Source organism: Oncorhynchus gorbuscha, linkage group LG13 (assembly GCF_021184085.1).
Source record: "Oncorhynchus gorbuscha isolate QuinsamMale2020 ecotype Even-year linkage group LG13, OgorEven_v1.0, whole genome shotgun sequence".
NCBI classification, from domain to species: Eukaryota; Metazoa; Chordata; class Actinopteri; order Salmoniformes; family Salmonidae; genus Oncorhynchus; species Oncorhynchus gorbuscha.
The window spans coordinates 49,697,347-49,715,810 of NC_060185.1; the positions used below are offsets into that span (position 1 = coordinate 49,697,347).

The 18,464-nt window shown below is 44.7% G+C and overlaps 1 protein-coding gene and 1 long non-coding RNA gene across 2 annotated transcripts; one reads left to right on the plus strand and one right to left on the minus strand.

Moving 5' to 3' along the window:
- Positions 1 to 369: 369 nt before the first annotated feature.
- LOC123993999 lies at positions 370 to 3,991 on the minus strand. The gene is made up of 4 exons (XR_006831555.1): positions 3,508 to 3,991; positions 3,178 to 3,367; positions 1,381 to 1,454; positions 370 to 1,202 (listed from the first exon to the last, which is right to left on the minus strand). It is a non-coding gene; the product is annotated as an uncharacterized LOC123993999 (long non-coding RNA).
- Positions 3,992 to 8,764: 4,773 nt separating this feature from the next.
- LOC123993078 (homeobox protein SIX5-like) lies at positions 8,765 to 16,239 on the plus strand. The gene is given in 5 exon segments (XM_046294843.1): positions 8,765 to 9,533; positions 10,916 to 11,584; positions 11,586 to 11,850; positions 11,852 to 12,374; positions 14,560 to 16,239. Coding segments are annotated over 5 exon segments (2,841 nt in total). The 5' UTR covers positions 8,765 to 8,841; the 3' UTR covers positions 15,252 to 16,239.
- The last annotated feature ends 2,225 nt before the right edge of the window (positions 16,240 to 18,464 follow it).

An 18,464-nucleotide genomic window follows, 5' to 3' on the forward strand; every position in this document is an offset into this window, starting at 1 on the left:
GTTGGTTGTTTAACAGTCTGTGATGGCCTTGAGATAGCTGTTTTTCCCCAGTCGGTCCCAGCTGATGCACCTGTACTGACCTCGCCTTCTGGATGGTAGCGGGGTGATGGCTCGGTGGTTGTTGTCCTTGATTATCTTTTTGGCCTTCCTGTGACATTGGGTGCTGTAGGTGTCCTGGAGGGCAGGTAGTTTGCCCCCAGTGATGCGTTGTACAGACCGCACAATCCTCTGGAGAGCCTTGTGGTTGTGTTATGGTGTTAGTAATATAATAATAATAAATAATATATGCCATTTGTTAGAAGCAGTGTAAGTTTCCAGAATCTAAAACAGGGACACGACACACAAAAACAAACAGCTTCTATGACACACAAAAACAAACAGCTTCTATGGTACAATAACCAATGAACTAACATATATTCAAATAAACTGAACATTTTGCCACTGGTCAGTAGTACAAATAGAAATGTTGTTGTTGCTTGTATTCTTGCATTCAAAAGCATGGGATTTATTTTAGAAAGTTTGATAGAACCCTGGCTTGGGATGATAATTGACATTTGATGAACATTGTTGTGATTTTTATGACTGCCTATTATTCATATAGAATCTAGGATGTGATAGGCAATTCAGGTTCAATTCAAAATTCTGAGGACATCAAATTTAGAAACGCTTGCTTTCTACATCCACCGAATAAAAGGACATTTACATTAAATACAGCGACAACGTATTTGTAACAATGCAAAAACATTGTGCTTTTCTCATCTCTCCTCATTCAATATACAGTAAATTCCACTTTTTTTTTTGTTTTTGCTAGGGGCGTCTGTCATGACGTCTCTAGCACGGAGATGCAGTGCCTTAGACCGCTGTGCAACAAGAGATGTCATAAGCTAGAGTCGGTCCTAGGTGATACTGCCTCCTTCCCCAGTTGCAGCTCTCTATAGTCCAACCCATACCTCCCTGGCCAGCACATAACAAAATAAAGTTATTAATCGCAATGACACTGTCCCTCGCCCCGGGTTCGTAATCAGACTGGAGGTCTATGTTGAACCCATCTCCCCACACCCCTTGACAGGGTGACAGCATCACAGTCCTACATCTCGTCCAGGTGAAAGTCTTCCTCTGGGAAGTGTCCCACGGTCTTTGTGAGGGGCCTGACAAACACAACGTACTTGTTCTCACATTCAAAGTATCACTTCTCCTTCACACTGTAAGGAAAGAGAGAGTGGAGATATCAAGTACATTTATGACAGAGAAACTCACCATGTCTGCACCTCCCCACAGGTTTATTACCAGAAAGACAAGTCAAGATGTAAGGTACCTCTAAACAGTGAACATGTCAGACACCATGTGATGACGTCACAAAATTACATCCATTGCCCTCACCTGCCCGTCATGTTTCCCAAGAGGCTCGTTATACTTCACTCCCACCCAATGACCTGGCTTGAAATCTACTATACCTGCAAGACAGAAAATAAGTTGTTGGAAGGAGTGCCTTAAGTATTCATACCTCTTGACTTATTCCACATGTTGTTTTGTTACAGCCCGAAAACATTGATTAAAACAATTCAACCATATACCGCATAATGGAAAAAGTGAAAACCTGTTTAGACATTTAAAATCAGAAATACAGTGTAGACATTGTTAATGTTGTAAACGACTATTGTAGTTGGAAAAGGCTGATTTTGTAATGGAAAATCTACAAAGGCGTACAGAGGCCCATTATCAGCAACTTTCACTCATGTGTTCCAATGGCACGTTGTGTTAGCTAATCCAAGTTGATCATTTTAAAAGGCTAATTGATCATTAGAAAACCCTTTTGCAGTTATGTTAGCACAGCTGAAAACTGTTGTACTGATTAAAGAAGCAATAAGACCAGTTGAGTATCTGGAGCATCAGCATTTGTGGGTTTGAGTACAGGCTCAACAAAGACCTTTTTTCTGAAACTCATCAGTCTATTGTTGTTCTGAGAAATTAAGGCTATTCCATGCGAGAAATTGCCAAGAAACTGAAGATCTTGTACAACACGGTGTACTACTCCCTTCACAAAACAGCGCAAACTGGCTCTTGCTGATAATGGGCCTCTGTACACCTATGTAGATATTCCATCAATTATATCTATTTTTTTATAGTCATTTACAACATTAACAATGTCTACACTGTATTTCTGATGAATTTGATGTTATTTTAATGGACAAAATGTTTTCCCTTTTCAAAAACAAGGACATTTCAAAGTGATCCCAAACTTTTGAACGGTAGTGTATGTGGTGAGTTGATGCCTATTTCAGCTATTTTGCATGCGTTGTTGCTTGGCAACTTTGTACTTTACAAAGTTTATTGAACAGACTCCAGAACGTTCCACAAATTATACCCAACCATAATGTGGTCAGCAATCATGTGAGTGTTGCAATCGCTTGTGGAGGGCGTAAGGGGTCAGCAGGGTTAGGCACAGGGGTCTCAGCCTGGCTTTAAACGTACTGTAATTAAACAGCAGGGATTAGGTATCGAACCCTCGACCTTTGAGCCTGAAGTCCGGCATGCCATCGACTGTGCCGCAAAAGCATGCTCCACGGCAGAGTCGATTTCCGCGCTTATAAACCCAGGGTCGTTACACTACTCCCTCCTTTCAAGGAGCGAGTCCTCGCGCTAGCTTGCGACTCTACGTCTTACAAGAACGCGCTCACCGGCCAAGCACACGCACTGTCGTGGATGCAAGTGTGATCACTTTTGACATCAGTGTAATGAAACAGCAGGGAGCAGGTCTCGGACCCTCGACCTTGTAGCCGGAGGTCCGGCACGCCATCGACTGTGCCACAAAAGCATGCTCCACGGCAGAGATGGATATTTTTTTTGTCACTCAAATACAGACGTGGCAAAAATGTATAGAATTGCAAAAGAAAAACAGCAAATTATTTGCACCATATGACAAAATGTGTAAAATAGCAGGAAATAAGCTTAACCTGCAAAAATCTTTCCACCAATAAGAGGGGTGTGAACAGTGTGCCATGAACCGCACTTGTGCCCATAGAAATAGGCGTGGCGTGCGCAGGATGTTCCCCAATGTTGGAAAGGGAGCCCAGAGTTAAAAAGTTTGGGAACCCCTGGGTTAAGAGACCCTATCAACAGATTCAACAGTAGGTCCCAACTTACTCCAGTGTGAACAATACTAAACAGGGGACATACCCTGTGGGTGTCATGTGAGCATTCTTTCAGAACACAGAAGTACATGCATTCATTTTGCAGTCATCATGCACAGGGTAGGAACCTAGCAGGGCCTGGTTGTCGTCCAGCTTCTGAACTTGTCGGTGGTGTTGAAGAAAAGCTGTAGTTCCATAATGGAGGCCGGGGTACCCACAACCATCTCCAATTTACCCTGGATGAAAACGTAGACTGTGAAAAACTGCATCACATGGCCACAAGCTGTGCTGCAATGGCAGCAGGAAGAGGGACAATACATTATTACGTTTCAGAGGCACGAAGACCAATCAGACATGACCAACATAATTTAGCTACCTTGAATTTGGCGATGGTGTTTCCCCTATTGTATCGTTTATTCCCCTCGAACGAAATGATGGTACAGGTCAAACGCACCGATACCGTGGGATTGGTGATCAATCACGCCATTCTCCATTTTCAAGCTTTAGTTTCACCGGCGTTTAATTTACTCAGGCAACAAAGACCACTTCATCAAATACAACAGTTAGCTAGCATTATTACCCGATTAAATAGCACACAACTATTTGAAGCTTTGAAATAGCAACGTTAGTAGCACGCACTCAGCAAGTTACACAAACTTAGCTAACGTGAGTTCTTCCAGTTCCAGATTGGTCCCTCACAAATATTTACATGTTCTTTTGTGCTTTTCTTGACGATCTCTGTAAACAAATTTCTACTATCAGTTCCCTGGGTGTTTTTTATTAAATCAATTCAGGTACCATGTGCTGTATAATCTCAGTGAACGGGGTGGTTGGTTTGTTTCCCTCAAAGACGTCACAGATCCTGCTACTCCCAGTTCTGGAAGTTTATACCCGCCCACAAACACAGTGAACCAGTCATGTCGTTAAAATGTCGGGTGGGTATTTAGGTTGACCAATTGGGTAGCACATTTCTAAGACGTCTTAACAGGAAGAAATGCATTTTGGGTGCCAATGATGTTGACGGAGGGGGACTTTCATGATTAGTAACCAATCATCAATGTTGGAATTAAAGCTGGGTTTTGGTGAAAGTGCCACACCCAAATTATGGAAGTACCAACTGTATCCACGTAGTCGCGCCATAAACCATGGTATAAAGCTCATATTGTTACTTTTGTAACAAAGTCATGCAACGTTAGCTATATACATTGTTACAAACAATGTTCAATTGTGATAAGAGCATTTTTTATTAGAGCATTGAATGATTTTAAAGTTAGTCTGTTGATTTAATTTAAAAAACACATTTATTTTAATTTTGTCAAGTGTGGAATAAGATAAAATTGTCCTTCTGTGCTAAGGTGCTCACTGCTCTGTGACATATTAATCACAGGGAGAAAGAGACTCATGGTTACCTTTGAAAAGTTATTACCAGGCCTTGCCTTTGACATATAATGGTTGTCTACTCCAATATCTACTCATTGATTTATGAATGGGAAATAAATGGATCAGACAGGAACATAAAATAACATCTGTGCATCAAATTAGAATTTAGGACTGAGAGAAGAAAAGAAAAGATCACAGAAAGGAGTATGGGGTGCAGCCAGAAGACAGACAGCTTCCCCACTACCCCCACCCCCAGATGAAAAGTTTACATTCCTGTTTCAAGCTGAGATGGGGTGTTTGGCCTTGCCTCATTACACTCTGTCTGTCTGCACATCCAGGTGTACGTGCTGCTGTTCACAGTAGGTCACAGCTCTCTCACACACACACACACACACACACACACACACACACACACACACACACACACACACACACACACACACACACACACACACACACACACACACACACACACACACACACACACACACACACACACACACACACACACACACCATCTCTCTCACCTGGTCACACTCTTCATTCTGTAGCTCAGTTGGTAGAGCATGGCGCTTGTAACGCCAGGGTAGTGGGTTCGATCCCCGGGACCACCAATACGTAGAATGTATGCACACATGACTGTAAGTCGCTTTGGATAAAAGCGTCTGCTAAATGGCATATATTATTATATATTATTCATTCTCCAGGGAACTCGTAAAAGTCACAAATGTGCACATTGTCTGACATTCTTCTATTTAGACAAACTAGCTCTTGTGCCAACCCCACTGTCAGAATGATGGGCACTTTTCAATGAACATAACAATTCTGCAGATTTTAACTCTAAAACATTCACATCATGGTGTGTATGTGTGTGTGTGTGTTGCACTGAGAGTATTTGCATAAAGAAACAACACCAGGTGCCCATTCAGATGCCCGCTGAGGAACTGGAGAGACAACTATCAACCATCCAAAGTCAAAACACACAGCAAAGAAAGAACAAACAGAACACAGACAGAGGCGGTGCAGGGCCGAGTTCACCAGTAGAACTATCTTAGAGATGACAAGAGCTGATCCTGCTCAATCAACTGTTCATGTGAAATCAACAGACTTTGAGATCAGTAAACAAATGGACACATCTACAGTGCATTTGGAAAGTATTCAGACTCCTACACTTTTTCACATTTTGGTACGTTACAGCCTTATTCTAAAATTGAATAAATTGTTTTGTTTACTCATTAACCTGCACACAATACCCCATAATGACAAAGCAAAAATATAATTCTGAAATGTCACATTTACATAATTATGCAGACCCTTTATTCAGTACCTTCTTGAAGCACCTTTGGCAGCGAGTCTCCTTGGGTATGACACTGCAAGCTTGGCACACCTGTATTTGGGGGGTTTCTGCCATCCTTCTCTGCAGATCCTCTCAAGATCTGTCAGGTTGGATGGGGAGCGTCGCTGCACAGCTATTTTCAGGTCTCTCCAGAGATGTTCGATCGGGTTCAAGTCCGTGCTCTGGCTGGGCCACTCAAGGACATTCAGAGACTCCACTCCTGTGTTGTCTTGCCTGCCTACATAAAGCTGTCCTAACACAGCAGAGTCCTAACAGTGGTCTCTACACCTTACCACTGCTACATCTGGGACTCAGCGAAGCCTTGTCTGGCAGCGAAACATTTAATTTGGTCTCATTTACTGCCTTTAAAAAAACTGATATGACTGACTTGCTTAAACAAATGTGGTTTCTAGTGACAATTGAGATCTACAAACTATGGCATAAGGGGACAAGCAGATAAGAGGCCATCCGTAATTTCGATTAAGGCATTAATGAGCGAGCCAGGACGGACGTAGTCAATATACTTATTTGTTCACCACTTTTGAAATGTACAGCGGCAGAACATGGGCCGTTCTTACAGTGTTCTCCCTGTACACCAAGTCAGAAACGTAGGATATAAAAATGGGGCATATAAGCAGACAACTAAAGCTTTTACAATATTCTATGATTACATTTCTCTAAAACATGTTATCGTCTGGATGTGCACCACCAAGTCAGAACAGTAGGTGAGATTCAGAGGTGAAAATAGACCCTGGATTTTGAAGCTGCCCTACTCTAGAAAGCATGTTTGTATGGAGGCTTTATTAACTCAATTATATACAGTTGAAGTCAGAAGTTTACATACACCTTAGCCAAATACATTTAAACTCAGTTTTTCACAATTTAATCAGAGTAAAAATTCCCTGTCTTAGGTCAGTTAGGATCACCACTTTATTTTAAGAATGTGAAATGTCAGAATAATAGTAGAGACTGATTTTTTTCAGCTTTTAATTCTTTCATCGCATTCCCAGTGGGTCAGAAGTTTACATACACTCAATTAGTATTTCGTAGCATTGCCTTTAAATTGTTTAACTTGGGTCAAATGTTGTGGGTAGCCTTCCACAAGCTTCCCACAATAAGTTGGGTGAATTGTGGCCGATTCCTCCTGACAGAGCTGATGTAACTGAGTCAGATTTGTAGGCCTCCTTGCTCGCACATGCTTTTTCAGTTCTGCCCACAAATGTTCTGTAGGATTGAGGTCAGGGGCTTTGTGATGGCCACTCCAATACCTTGACTTTGTTGTCCTTAAGCCATTTTGCGACAACTTTGGAAGTATGCTTGGGGTCATTGTCCATTTGGAAGACCCATTTGCAACCAAGCTTTAACTTCCTAACTGATGTCTTGAGATGTTGCTTCAATATATCCACATAATTTTCCTCCCTCATGACACCATCTATTTTGTGAAGTGCACCAGTCCCTCCTGCAGCAAAGCACCCCCACAACATGATGCTGCCACCCCCGTGCTTCACTGTTGGGATGGTGTTCTTTGGCTTGCAAGCCTCCACCTTTTTCCTCCAAACATAACGATGGTCATTATTGCCAAACAGTTCTATTTTTGTTACATCAGACCAGAGGACATTTCTCCAAAAAGTACGATCTTTGCCCCCATGTGCAGTTGCAAACTGTAGTCTGGCTTTTTATGGTGGTTTTGGAGCAGTGGCTTATCCCTTTCTGAGCGGCCTTTCAGGTTATATCAATATAGGACTCGTTTTACTGTGGCTATAGATACTTTTGTACCAGTTTCCTCCAGCATCTTCACAAGGTCCTTTGCTGTTGTTCTGGGATTGATTTGCACTTTTCACACCAAAGTATGTTAATCTCTAGGAGACACCTTCCTGAGCGGTATGATGGCTGCGCGGTCCCATGGTGTTTATACTTGCGTACTATTGTTTGTACAGATCAACATGGTACCTTCAGGCATTTGGAAATTGCTCCCAAGGATAACAAGAAATTTGTGGAGTGGTTGAAAAACGAATCTTAACAACTCCAACATAAGTGTATGTAAACTTCTAACTTCAACTGTATATATTTTTCATTACATTGTTTGCAAACTGATATGTGACACGTAATTAATGCCAAAATAACATGCAAACAGGCAACATAATATTTTGGTTTTTTTTACAAGAAATTATTTCATTTATATTATTTTTGTGTGGTAAAAACCGAGCCCCATCTGCCCTGAATGATGGGTAGTCACTGCACCTGAGCTCAATTTCGAGTCTCATAGCAAAGGGTCTGAAATCTTATGTAAATAAGCTATTTCTGTTTTTTTAAAATATATATATATATATACACATTGCTAACATTTCAAAAAACAAATAATTCATTTTGTCATTATGGGGTATTGTGTGTAGATTGATGAGGGAAATAAATATTGACCTTTTAGAATAAGGCTGTAATGTAACAAAATGTGGGAAAAGTGGAGGGGTCTGAATACTTTCCGAATGCACTGTAGATGTGAAGCAATACGTTTTGCCTGGACACAGCCCTTAGCAGTGGTATATTCCCCATATACCCCCCCCTGCCTATTTGCTTAAATATACCACAGCTGTCAGCCAATCAGCATTCAGCTTATCTAGAATACTTACCCACCACATCGCCTGGCCCTAGCAAATCCTGATCCTCAGTAGACAGGCTGAAAAGTGCTTGCTGAAAAAAAAAGAAGGCTGTAGGCCTATTTAGTACAATCTGATAACAACATCAGATTGTCAACAAAATAATGTGAATGTTCAATCTTGAATTAAGCAATAACATTTATCTACCAGTAGCCTAATAAAAAGGTATTGAACAGGCAGTGCTGAGTGCTATAATGAATCTTCGAATGGGAGATTGACGAGGTTAGGGGCGTGTGTGACGCGTGTAGCTGTGGCAGACACTCGTCCACGGAGAATAGAGAGAGAGAGAGAGCGTGCAGGGGAGGGAGGAGGAACTAAAAGAAAAAAGTTCAAACTAAAAATGGCTTCCTTGTCTTTGGAGTCTGCAGAACAATCCGAGAATAGCACGGAGGAGTCTACTCAAGAGGCCGCTCTGGTAAAAGAAGAGACGGATCCGGATGAAGTTTCAGAACAATTGCTCAAAACTTTCCAGAACTCCGCGCTCAGCTTTTCGACAGATCAAGTAGCATGTCTGTGCGAAGCCCTTCTACAGGCGGGCAATGTGGATCGCCTGTGGAGATTCCTATCAACCATCCCTCCTTCGGCCGAGCTGCTACGTGGCAACGAGACGCTGCTCAAGGCCCAGGCACTGGTCGCTTTCCACCGGGAAGAATTCAAGGAGCTGTACGCAATATTGGAAAGCCACGACTTCCACCCCAGCAACCATGGGTTCCTGCAGGACCTCTACTTGCAGGCGCGCTACAAGGAGGCAGAGAGGTCCCGAGGTCGTAGCCTGGGCGCCGTGGACAAGTATCGGCTTCGGAAGAAGTTTCCCCTGCCGAAAACAATCTGGGATGGAGAGGAGACTGTGTATTGTTTCAAAGAGAAGTCTCGAAATGCACTGAAAGAGTGTTACAAAGGCAACAGGTATCCCACTCCAGACGAGAAGAAAAACTTGGCCAAAGTGACTGGACTCTCCCTCACGCAAGTTAGCAATTGGTTCAAGAACCGACGGCAGAGAGACCGAACCCCGTCCGGTACCAACAGCAAAAGGTAGGCTATGCATTCCTTTTATACATCTTGTAACCACGTACCCCATGAAACACTTGATTTGAAACAACGTTTCATACACGATTGCATGTCAAAGATCAATGTCAAAATGGGTTCCTCTTAAAATAAAATAAAACGTTTGTATGTAGTGTCATTTGCATAGTTGTTTATTGTTAGAGGCAGGCAGACTATGGGAGTTAATATAGCCTATACTGCTGTACACCGCACACACACACACGCTGTTCTAATATTTCATTTAATTTGACTCAAATGGACAATGTTCACCGAGATTCTCCTGCTCATATGAGTAGGAGTGAGCGCTAGAAAGTAGCCTAACGTGGTAACCAATTCTTACCTAAATGGATTTGTCAGCGGCAATATAATTTTAGTGTTCCAAACATGTTCTATGTAATGCAGAGTTTTCTAAATAATGGGCTCGACTGTGCGGTTGATCTCAACTACGGTTAATGTTCAGCATATTTCAATCAAATTCCATCAATCCCTGCAGTAACTACATCAATCAATCTGCGCATGAACTCTTTGACAGGGATAACACCACACATGTCTTGGAGAGCACGATTGGGAGCAAGAGCATGTTGCTTTGTTGTGAAATGTGAGATCCGGGCGCCCATTGTGGCTCAAGTTTCCTGAAATCCTGCACGGCAAAGTCTCCCGACGGACGCTGCCGATGCTCTGCACCGCTGCGGGAGCGAACATAGAGGAAATGGTGTTGATGCTGGGAAACAAAAGGAGGAAATATATCTAAAAACCTTTTAAAATGTCTTCAGCTCTCCTGTGCACATGTTAAACCCCCAAAACGTTGTTTTATTTTACTGCAGGACTACAGGCTACAGTACACTCGCTTTGGCCAGGGAAATTGGCAGCTTAAATGCAACACAGCTACACAGGAAATTGGCAGCTTAAATGCAACACAGCTACACAGGAAATTGGGTTTTCAATGTGTCAGTTGTTGATGTACTTTATTCCCATGTGCAGAGAGGAAGGTGTGTGTGTGGCGAGATAAAAAAAAAATATTTTTTTAAAGAATGCCGATCATCCCCCATGCAGTCCTGTCTTTATCTTCTCTATGGGCAGTGGGTGGCTGGGGGACTGTGTTAACCATACTGCTTTAGTGCACCAGGATAGTTGAGGACATACACATCACATACTGTGTAAACCATAGGATCAAAGGAGATTCACAGACTGTTATTGACCTACCATATATTGTGTGTTGTAACATTCGAATCCCTTTCTCCTCTTTTTCCATTCCATCTATCATGCAATCCTTGCCTACTCAACCTTCTTCCATATGCTGTCTCTGTTCATTGTCTCACTCACCCCACGGTTCACTCACCCTATCTTTCTCCTCCCCTGTGTTTTCTCAGTGAGTCCGATGGTAACCACAGCACAGACGATGAGGGTGATGACATCTCAGACAAACCAGAGGACATTGTGGGCTCCACAGCCTCCATCTCCCTCTCTGGCACCCCCTGCAGCACTGGAGGCCAGCTCTTCCTCAACGGGGCAGGTGGGTTCCTTACCGCCTCCCACCCCTTACTCATCAACGGGGGCTCCCTGATCTCCGGGGCAGGGGGTGGCGTCATCATCAACGGGCTGACCCTGAGCGATGGTCACACGGTTACCCTCAGTCCCATATCGGCTAACTCACCTCTGCTCTTTAATGGAGCGCAGGTCATATCCAAGAGCAGTGAGGATATGGGTCTTGAGGGCCAGGGGGTTATGGCCATGGAGGCCCAGCCCAGCTCTGCCATCTCCCTCCCTCTGACAGAGGATCTTAAGACGGACAATGTAAGCCTGACGAACCCCTTAACCATCCCCACCCTGGACTTCATCAATGTCCCAGAGGGGATGGTTCTCAAAGCCGAGGACATCCAGACAGTCTCTCCTTCCTCCTTGTCTTCCCCCTCAACATTCTCCCCCACCTCCCTTTCCTCCCTGGTTCTGACTCAAAATGGCTGCCTCTCCGACACCCTCACCCTTCCGGTCTCTATATCCTCTCCGGGCGTGGTCATCTCCAGCCCTGTAGTGGGCCTCCCCAGCCAGCAGGGGGGAGTATGTGGTGTTTGCCACGGCTGGTTCTCAGCTCACCCCCTCCAGCTCCATCTGCCAGGTGGTGTCCTCCTACAGCTACTCCACCCCACAGGTATTCTCCCTGCCTCAGGTGGTGCCCTCCATCCAGGGTGTCCCCGTATCCCAACTGGTCCAACACACACCTGGAGGCCAGGTGTCCCAGTGTCCCCAGTTAATCCCTGTGTCCCCCCTCACCTCCTCTCTCCCCCAGGGCACCCTCTCCCAGTTCCAGGCCCACCAGACTCTGAACATCGCCCCCCCGCCTCGCCCAACCCCTCCCCCAGCATCATACTAGTTCCTCTACGTTGGGAGAGGGAACCACCATCCTCTCCCTTTCCCAGCTCCCCAACGGACAGCTCCCTCAGGGACTCGCACTCCAGCTGGGTGAACAGACCTCAGCTACCATCCCCACTCTGACCCAGATCCAGTCTCCACTAGGCCATCACCAGATCATCTCTCAGTCCAAAGAGACAATCCCAGGCCAGTTGGTTCCCCTCTCCCTGCCCCAGCTGGTGCCTGTCTCCTCCACGGGACAACTCTCCTTCCCTCAGGTGGGCCCGTCCACCCCTTCTCTATCTGGATCTGGTGGAGCCTTCCAGATCCTAACCTCGGCCCCTGGAAGTGGGATGACTCAGGGGCCCTTCAGGATAAACCAGCTGGGACCCCTCCAGACTGTAGGCCCCCCGACCAGCATGGCTCCTGGTGTCCAGCTCCTCAACTCTGGGGTCATTCAGCTCCCCTCCGCCTCGCCAGGTAATTTAAGACTTGGACACACGGAGAAGACTGACTGCCGATTGGTACTGTCGGCATTCAACTTTTTGTTGTTCACATCATACCGATCAACCGCTGATCAGATCGTTAAAATACTCCAGGCCACAAGGTGGCAGTAGCTTTTAAGCTTTGTTTGGCTTTTGCTTGATAGCTAATGTTAGCTAACTATCAAGGTTTGCTAATGTTATTGCTAGCTAGCTAGAATTTGTAGAAAGCCCATGTGGCCATCTGGCTAGTAACAACTAGATAACTTAAGTAGCTAGCAACATTATAGGTCATTAAATCAACATGGATTTGTTTTTGAATGAAGTAGCTGACTGTTAGCTGTCAACAATCAGTGCAGTAGCTAGCTAGCTTTGTGCTAACTGGCAAATGGTTATCCTAACTGTTTAGCTAATGTTAGCTAGCAATGGAACTGGCACTGGCAGTATGGGATAGTGGAGAGTGAATGAAGTGATTTATTCATCATCTTGCTAGATGGCTAGTTCAAACTCTAGGCGGCATTCTGTCTTCTCCTTAGTTGTCAGCGTTTTGCTTCGCCTACGAATACTTTGAACTACAATCCCGGGCATTGTGTTTTAAGGTTTAGAAATGTCATTAATCATCGCTTGCAATATGGCTTTTTGAAATATATGACCCTTATATTTCATCAGTGAGAAAGAGTCCTTTAAATCAAAAAGATACAGTACATTTACTATAGCAGTTTTGTACAGAGCCGTGCAGCTGTGTAATGGAACTGAGAGTCATGATAAAGTGCTAGCTAGCTTGGTAAAGCAGCTAGTGTTATGTGCATTATGCTGCACTTTACCACCCAATGTGTTTCATATGAAGTGTTGTGTGACTGCCTGGCTCAGCGTGGAATTGATGTCACCAGGAAAAGGTGCCCTTTTTTCCTTGTCTTCTGTTGATCCTCCTTTTTCGGAGAAGGTGGGAGCTGCAACCCAATATGGCGACTGGAGTGTGGGTGTGTTAAGGAAAGTAGTGGGTGTGTGAAGTGCGCTGCTATAGGTTAGACGGTTTTTGATTGTGTGGTGTTTTTTAATTTTTTACTTCCGTTCCTTACCCCACAACTACCGTAGATTGAGCTACACTATCGCGAGAGTTTGGACTTCTGTTTTGAAGCTAGAGGATGAATCTGAGTAGTATTTCACTGGCAGTTCTACATTAATTGTATATTTTCATTTCTACCTGAATTCTACCTACTGGTGATGGGTGTACCGTTGCTTCATGAGTTGTATTCGTGTGCTTACTGTGACTGTCAACCTGATAGTAGGGAGCTACTTCCCACGCCATTGCCGGACAGTAATGCTTGTCAAGCGGGAACAAAGGGCACTGCGTCCCGGTGTTGTTGCTGTTTATGCCCTCCCCATTACCTAGGTCCCTGGACCTCGAAGCCAGTTCCACTGCATGTTTTCATTGCTCCCCTCTAATCAGGGACTGATTTTAGACCTGGGACATCAGGTGTGTGCAATTAATTATCAGGTAGAACAGAACCATCAGGCTCCAGATCTCATAGGGTAAGAGTTGAATACCCCTGATCTGGACTGTATGTGCATGTTTCAAGGTGACATCTAGATGGTTATCAATATTAGTTATACCATGTGTAGGTTACTATCCTAATTAAAATAAGATCATGGGAGGGGAAAAAAGTGGCCACTTTAGCTACTGCCGGTGACACGACTGTGGTATCATGGGCAGGTCTCAGGTTGGCTGGCATGTCCATACAACACCGGTGCACTGGTCGCTGGCTTATCGACTCGTCCTGCAGCCCAATCAGCCACACGAAATGGTCTCTAGTGGCAACACATCTGCCCAATTAGCTGATTCTTTTTCGACACATCCACTCGCTCATACTCCGGTTGCCATGTTGAACCGCAGCTACCCAGAGTTGTCTTTTTGGGGTTCGTGCTCTCTGATTGTCTCAGATTCAAGTCGTGAAGAATGTCAAGTTCGTCGATACGCAACAAGAGGTGTCTTTTTGTTCTAGCAAGAGAATGGCCTCCTACTGTGCTATTGGCAGTTAGTCTTCTCTGGGTGTCTGACATTAGTCATTTGTTTTTTTAGGGAAAATATAGCTATGTCATTGTTGGTTGATGAAATGCTAACATATTTCCCACTACTACTTCCCTACTAATTCCTCCACTTCCACCTCTCCTCTGTCCTGTAGGGAATCTCCTCTATGGTGGAAGCCCCATCCTGAGTTACCAGAACGGCAAGCTGATCCTAACTATCCCAGCTGGCATCCAGTTCGGCAGCCTGCCCATGAAATCCGTCCCTGAGGCTTCTAACCACCACACCAACGGAGTAGGCCCTGGACTCACCCTCAACCCTGTCATCCAACCTACACCTACTCTCCTCCCAGTCTCCTCCTCCGTCCCAACGTCCAACACCCTCCAGACGTCCCCCCTCTGCTTCATCAACTCCTCTCCGCTCTACTGCACTCCTGAGATGGGTGTCCCCACCAACCAGCCCCTCTCCACCACCTCCCCACACACCCTGGACCTCTCTGCCACCCACACTCCTCCCAATGCCCTCACCCCAGAGAGCATGCTCTCCCTCAGCCCCATGTGCAGCGGAGTGACCCCCACCACTCAGCTCTCCCACACCACCTGGAGCCCTGTCCCCCTCTCCACCTCTGCCAGCCTGACTATGTTTGACGTCCGTGGGAAGGGAGATCTGCCCGAGGACCCGCCTCTGCTGGACCTACCTGGAGGCGAGGCCCTGCTACTAGGCAGCACCTCTCCAGAACAGGATGTGGACAGGGGGTCGCAATTGGGGGACCCAGTGGCGATGGATGGAGACCCCAAGATCCTCACCCAGCTACAATCAGTCCCTGTGGATGATGGGTTGGGGCTGTAATCCAGTCCCCCAGCCCACACCACCACAAACTGTTACAGAACAATCTGTAAGGTTTTGTTTGTCTGACCTCAGTGCTCCTCCGGCTAGGTTTGCATTGAGGAGTGGACAGGCTTTGACTCGTAAGAGAAAGGTGCTTTGACTAAATAAATCCTCTGCCGATGATCCTTTGGATAAACCGTCATGGGATAGGCTGATTGTATGCAACGCGGAATGACCTGGAGGATGGCCTTTCATACAGGCTAGCCTATTCCCTGATTTGTGTTACTCAACTGTCCACTGCTTAGTCTCCACAATTTAAGCACTCATCTGCCTTCCATAAGCCCAGAGCCCTTCCTGTGTCCAGTAAGAGCACAACGTTTATTTGTAAGGACATTGCTACTTTTGTGCACAGACATCCGTTTCAGCCAAGACTATTTGTACTACAAGGGAATGAATGCCTTGGGTTTTATATGTGGTGTTGGTTGAGCAGTATGCCACGGCCAGGCTCTGTCTTAAGTCTCTAAACGCAGTCAAATGCAGACACAGACGAGCGTTCAGTCCTGTTGAGTTTGTGGTTTTGCATGGCTGCTCACTCTAGTGCTAGTGTAGTTTTGAGTGCTGCCGAGTATTGCACGGTTTGGCCTCGGTGAAGGCTACAGAGAGTGGACTGACAGTGGCACCAGAGACCCCGGACTTCTAGCATTGCGATGGACTGTGTACCCTCTCTGTCAAAACTGGTCAGCAGTGTCACCGCATCAATGGCGCCAGCTCATCATTTAATGACATTTTGGTATAAATGCTAAGCGCTATCACTTCTGAGGTATGTAGGAGGAAATGGGAGTCCCCTGAGATTTCTTTGTTCGTTAGTTTTTTTTACTCTATGCAATCAATGCATGTTCCTCGTGTAAATATGACCATGTGACACAGATATGACATGTATTACAAGCAGTATGTAAGCAAGTCTAATTGGGATAGACCAAGCTTTTATTAAAGACAGCCTTTTTATACACTATGAAATCTCATGCGCGTGCACTACAAAACGCCTGATCACATTATTGGATATTTCCAGTTGAATGCGCCACAATCGTACACTACATTGTATATTGCGTCTATGAATGACACAGAATAATAATATTGTGTTCTTATATTACTTGTATGGGTTTGATCTAGACCTAGTAAGTGCCTTATTATCCAGTTGCTGAGGTTGGCGGGCCAGTTATCTTGCCTTATCTTCAAAGTGAAGAATGTGTTCTACTCTTCACAAAATGTAAGCACCATTGACACAAGCTACTTCCCACATTGATGTTGAATGTGAGTTTTGTGATAACTCTTTTGAACTCCAGAGAAACGTAATCTAGTACTCCGTTGCTCGTTGAGCGTGACTTAACGCCTACCATGACATAATAACCATTGATCTCCCTCCTCGCTGTACGTTTTGCACATTTTCGTCCTTGTCATGTTTTACGTCTTTGGTGATGGCCAAATTCTATTCTGAAAACCTGCTGCCTTTTCTCTGGTCTTGACTAATTGCGCTCACTGTTCTGAAAGGGACGAGATAGGTCGAATCAGCTGGTTAGGTTTCAGGCAGCCTCTGTTTATCCTGATATCAGCAACAGTGAGTCATGAAGGCCTGAGAGCAGGCGACAGGACTCCTAGAATGGAATGCTATCCAGTGAGACGTGGTGCAGATGTTCTCGCCATAAACTTTAAAATACTCACCATCTCTCCATAACCACAGCACAAATGGCAAATTAGTTCTCTGGCCAACGGTACAACAACACTACTCTTCCGTGTCACTCCCAACTGTATGTTTTTGTTTCTTGTGTATTTAAAGCATGTATCAATCATTTTCTAGTAGTAGCTTTGGATGAAAAAACGAGCTGTCCATGAGGAAATTGGACACAGGAAAAGGCATCAATGGACCTTCCCAGGGGCTGGCTGGTTGTACAGTCTCAGAATAATGTGTACAGTCGTGGCCAAAAGTTGAGAGAATGACACATTAATTTTCACCAGGTTTGCTGCTTCAGTGTCTTTTAGATATTTTTTGTCATGTTACTGTGGAATACTGAAGTATAATTACAAGCATTTCATAAGTGTCAAAGGCTTTTATTGACAATTACATGCAGTTGATGCAAAGAGTCAATATTTGCAGTGTTGACTGTTCTTTTTCAAGACTTCTGCAATCTGCACACATTGAATGGTCTCAGGATGCTTTACTGTTGGCATGACACAGGACTGATGGTAGCGCTCACCTTGTCTTCTCCGGACAAGCTTTTTTCCAGATGCTCCAATCGGAAAGGGGATTCATCAGAGAAAATGACTTTACCCCAGTCCTCAGCAGTCCAATCCCTGTACCCTTTGCAGAATATCAGTCTGTCCCTGATGTTTTTCCTTGAGAGAAGTAGCTTCTTTGCTGCCCTTCTTGACACCAGGCCATCCTCAAAGTCTTTGCTTCATTGTGCATGCAAATGCACTCACACCTGCCTGCTGCCATTTTTGAGCAAGCTCTGTACTGGTGGTGCCCCGATCCTGCAGCTAAATCAACTTTAGGAGACGGTCCTGGCGCTTGCTGGACTTTCTTTGGTGCCCTGAAGCCTTCTTCACAACAATTGAACCGCCCTCCTTGAAGTTCTTGATGACCCGGTAAATGGTTGATTTAGGTGCAATATCCTTGCCTGTGAAGACCTTTTTGTGCAAAGCAATGATGAGGCCACATGTTGCCTTGCAGGTAACAATGATTGACAGAGGAAGAACAATGATTCCAAGCACCACCCTCCTCCATTGAAGCTTCCAGTCTGTTATTCAAACTCAATCAGCATGAGTGATCTCCAGCCTTGTCAACACTCACACCTGTGTTAACGAGAGAATCACCGACATGATGTCAACTGGTCCTTTTGTGGCAGGACTGAAATGCAGTGGAAATGTTATTTTGGGGGATTCAGTTCATTTGCATGGCAAATAGGGACTTTGCAATTAATTTCAATTCATCTGATCACTCTTCATAACATTCTGGAGTGTATGCAAATTTCCATCATACAAACTGAGTCAGCAGACTTAATGTGTCATTCTCAACTTTTGGCTACTACTGTAGATAATGATGACATCACCACTTCTCAAATGATATTATACACGTACAATCTGAATAGGATGTTAATACCTGTAGCATTCATGTGCCAAAGGAATGTTGCAAGTTTTTTTTTTTATTGGTGTTTGGACTTTTTTTTGTTGGTTCGG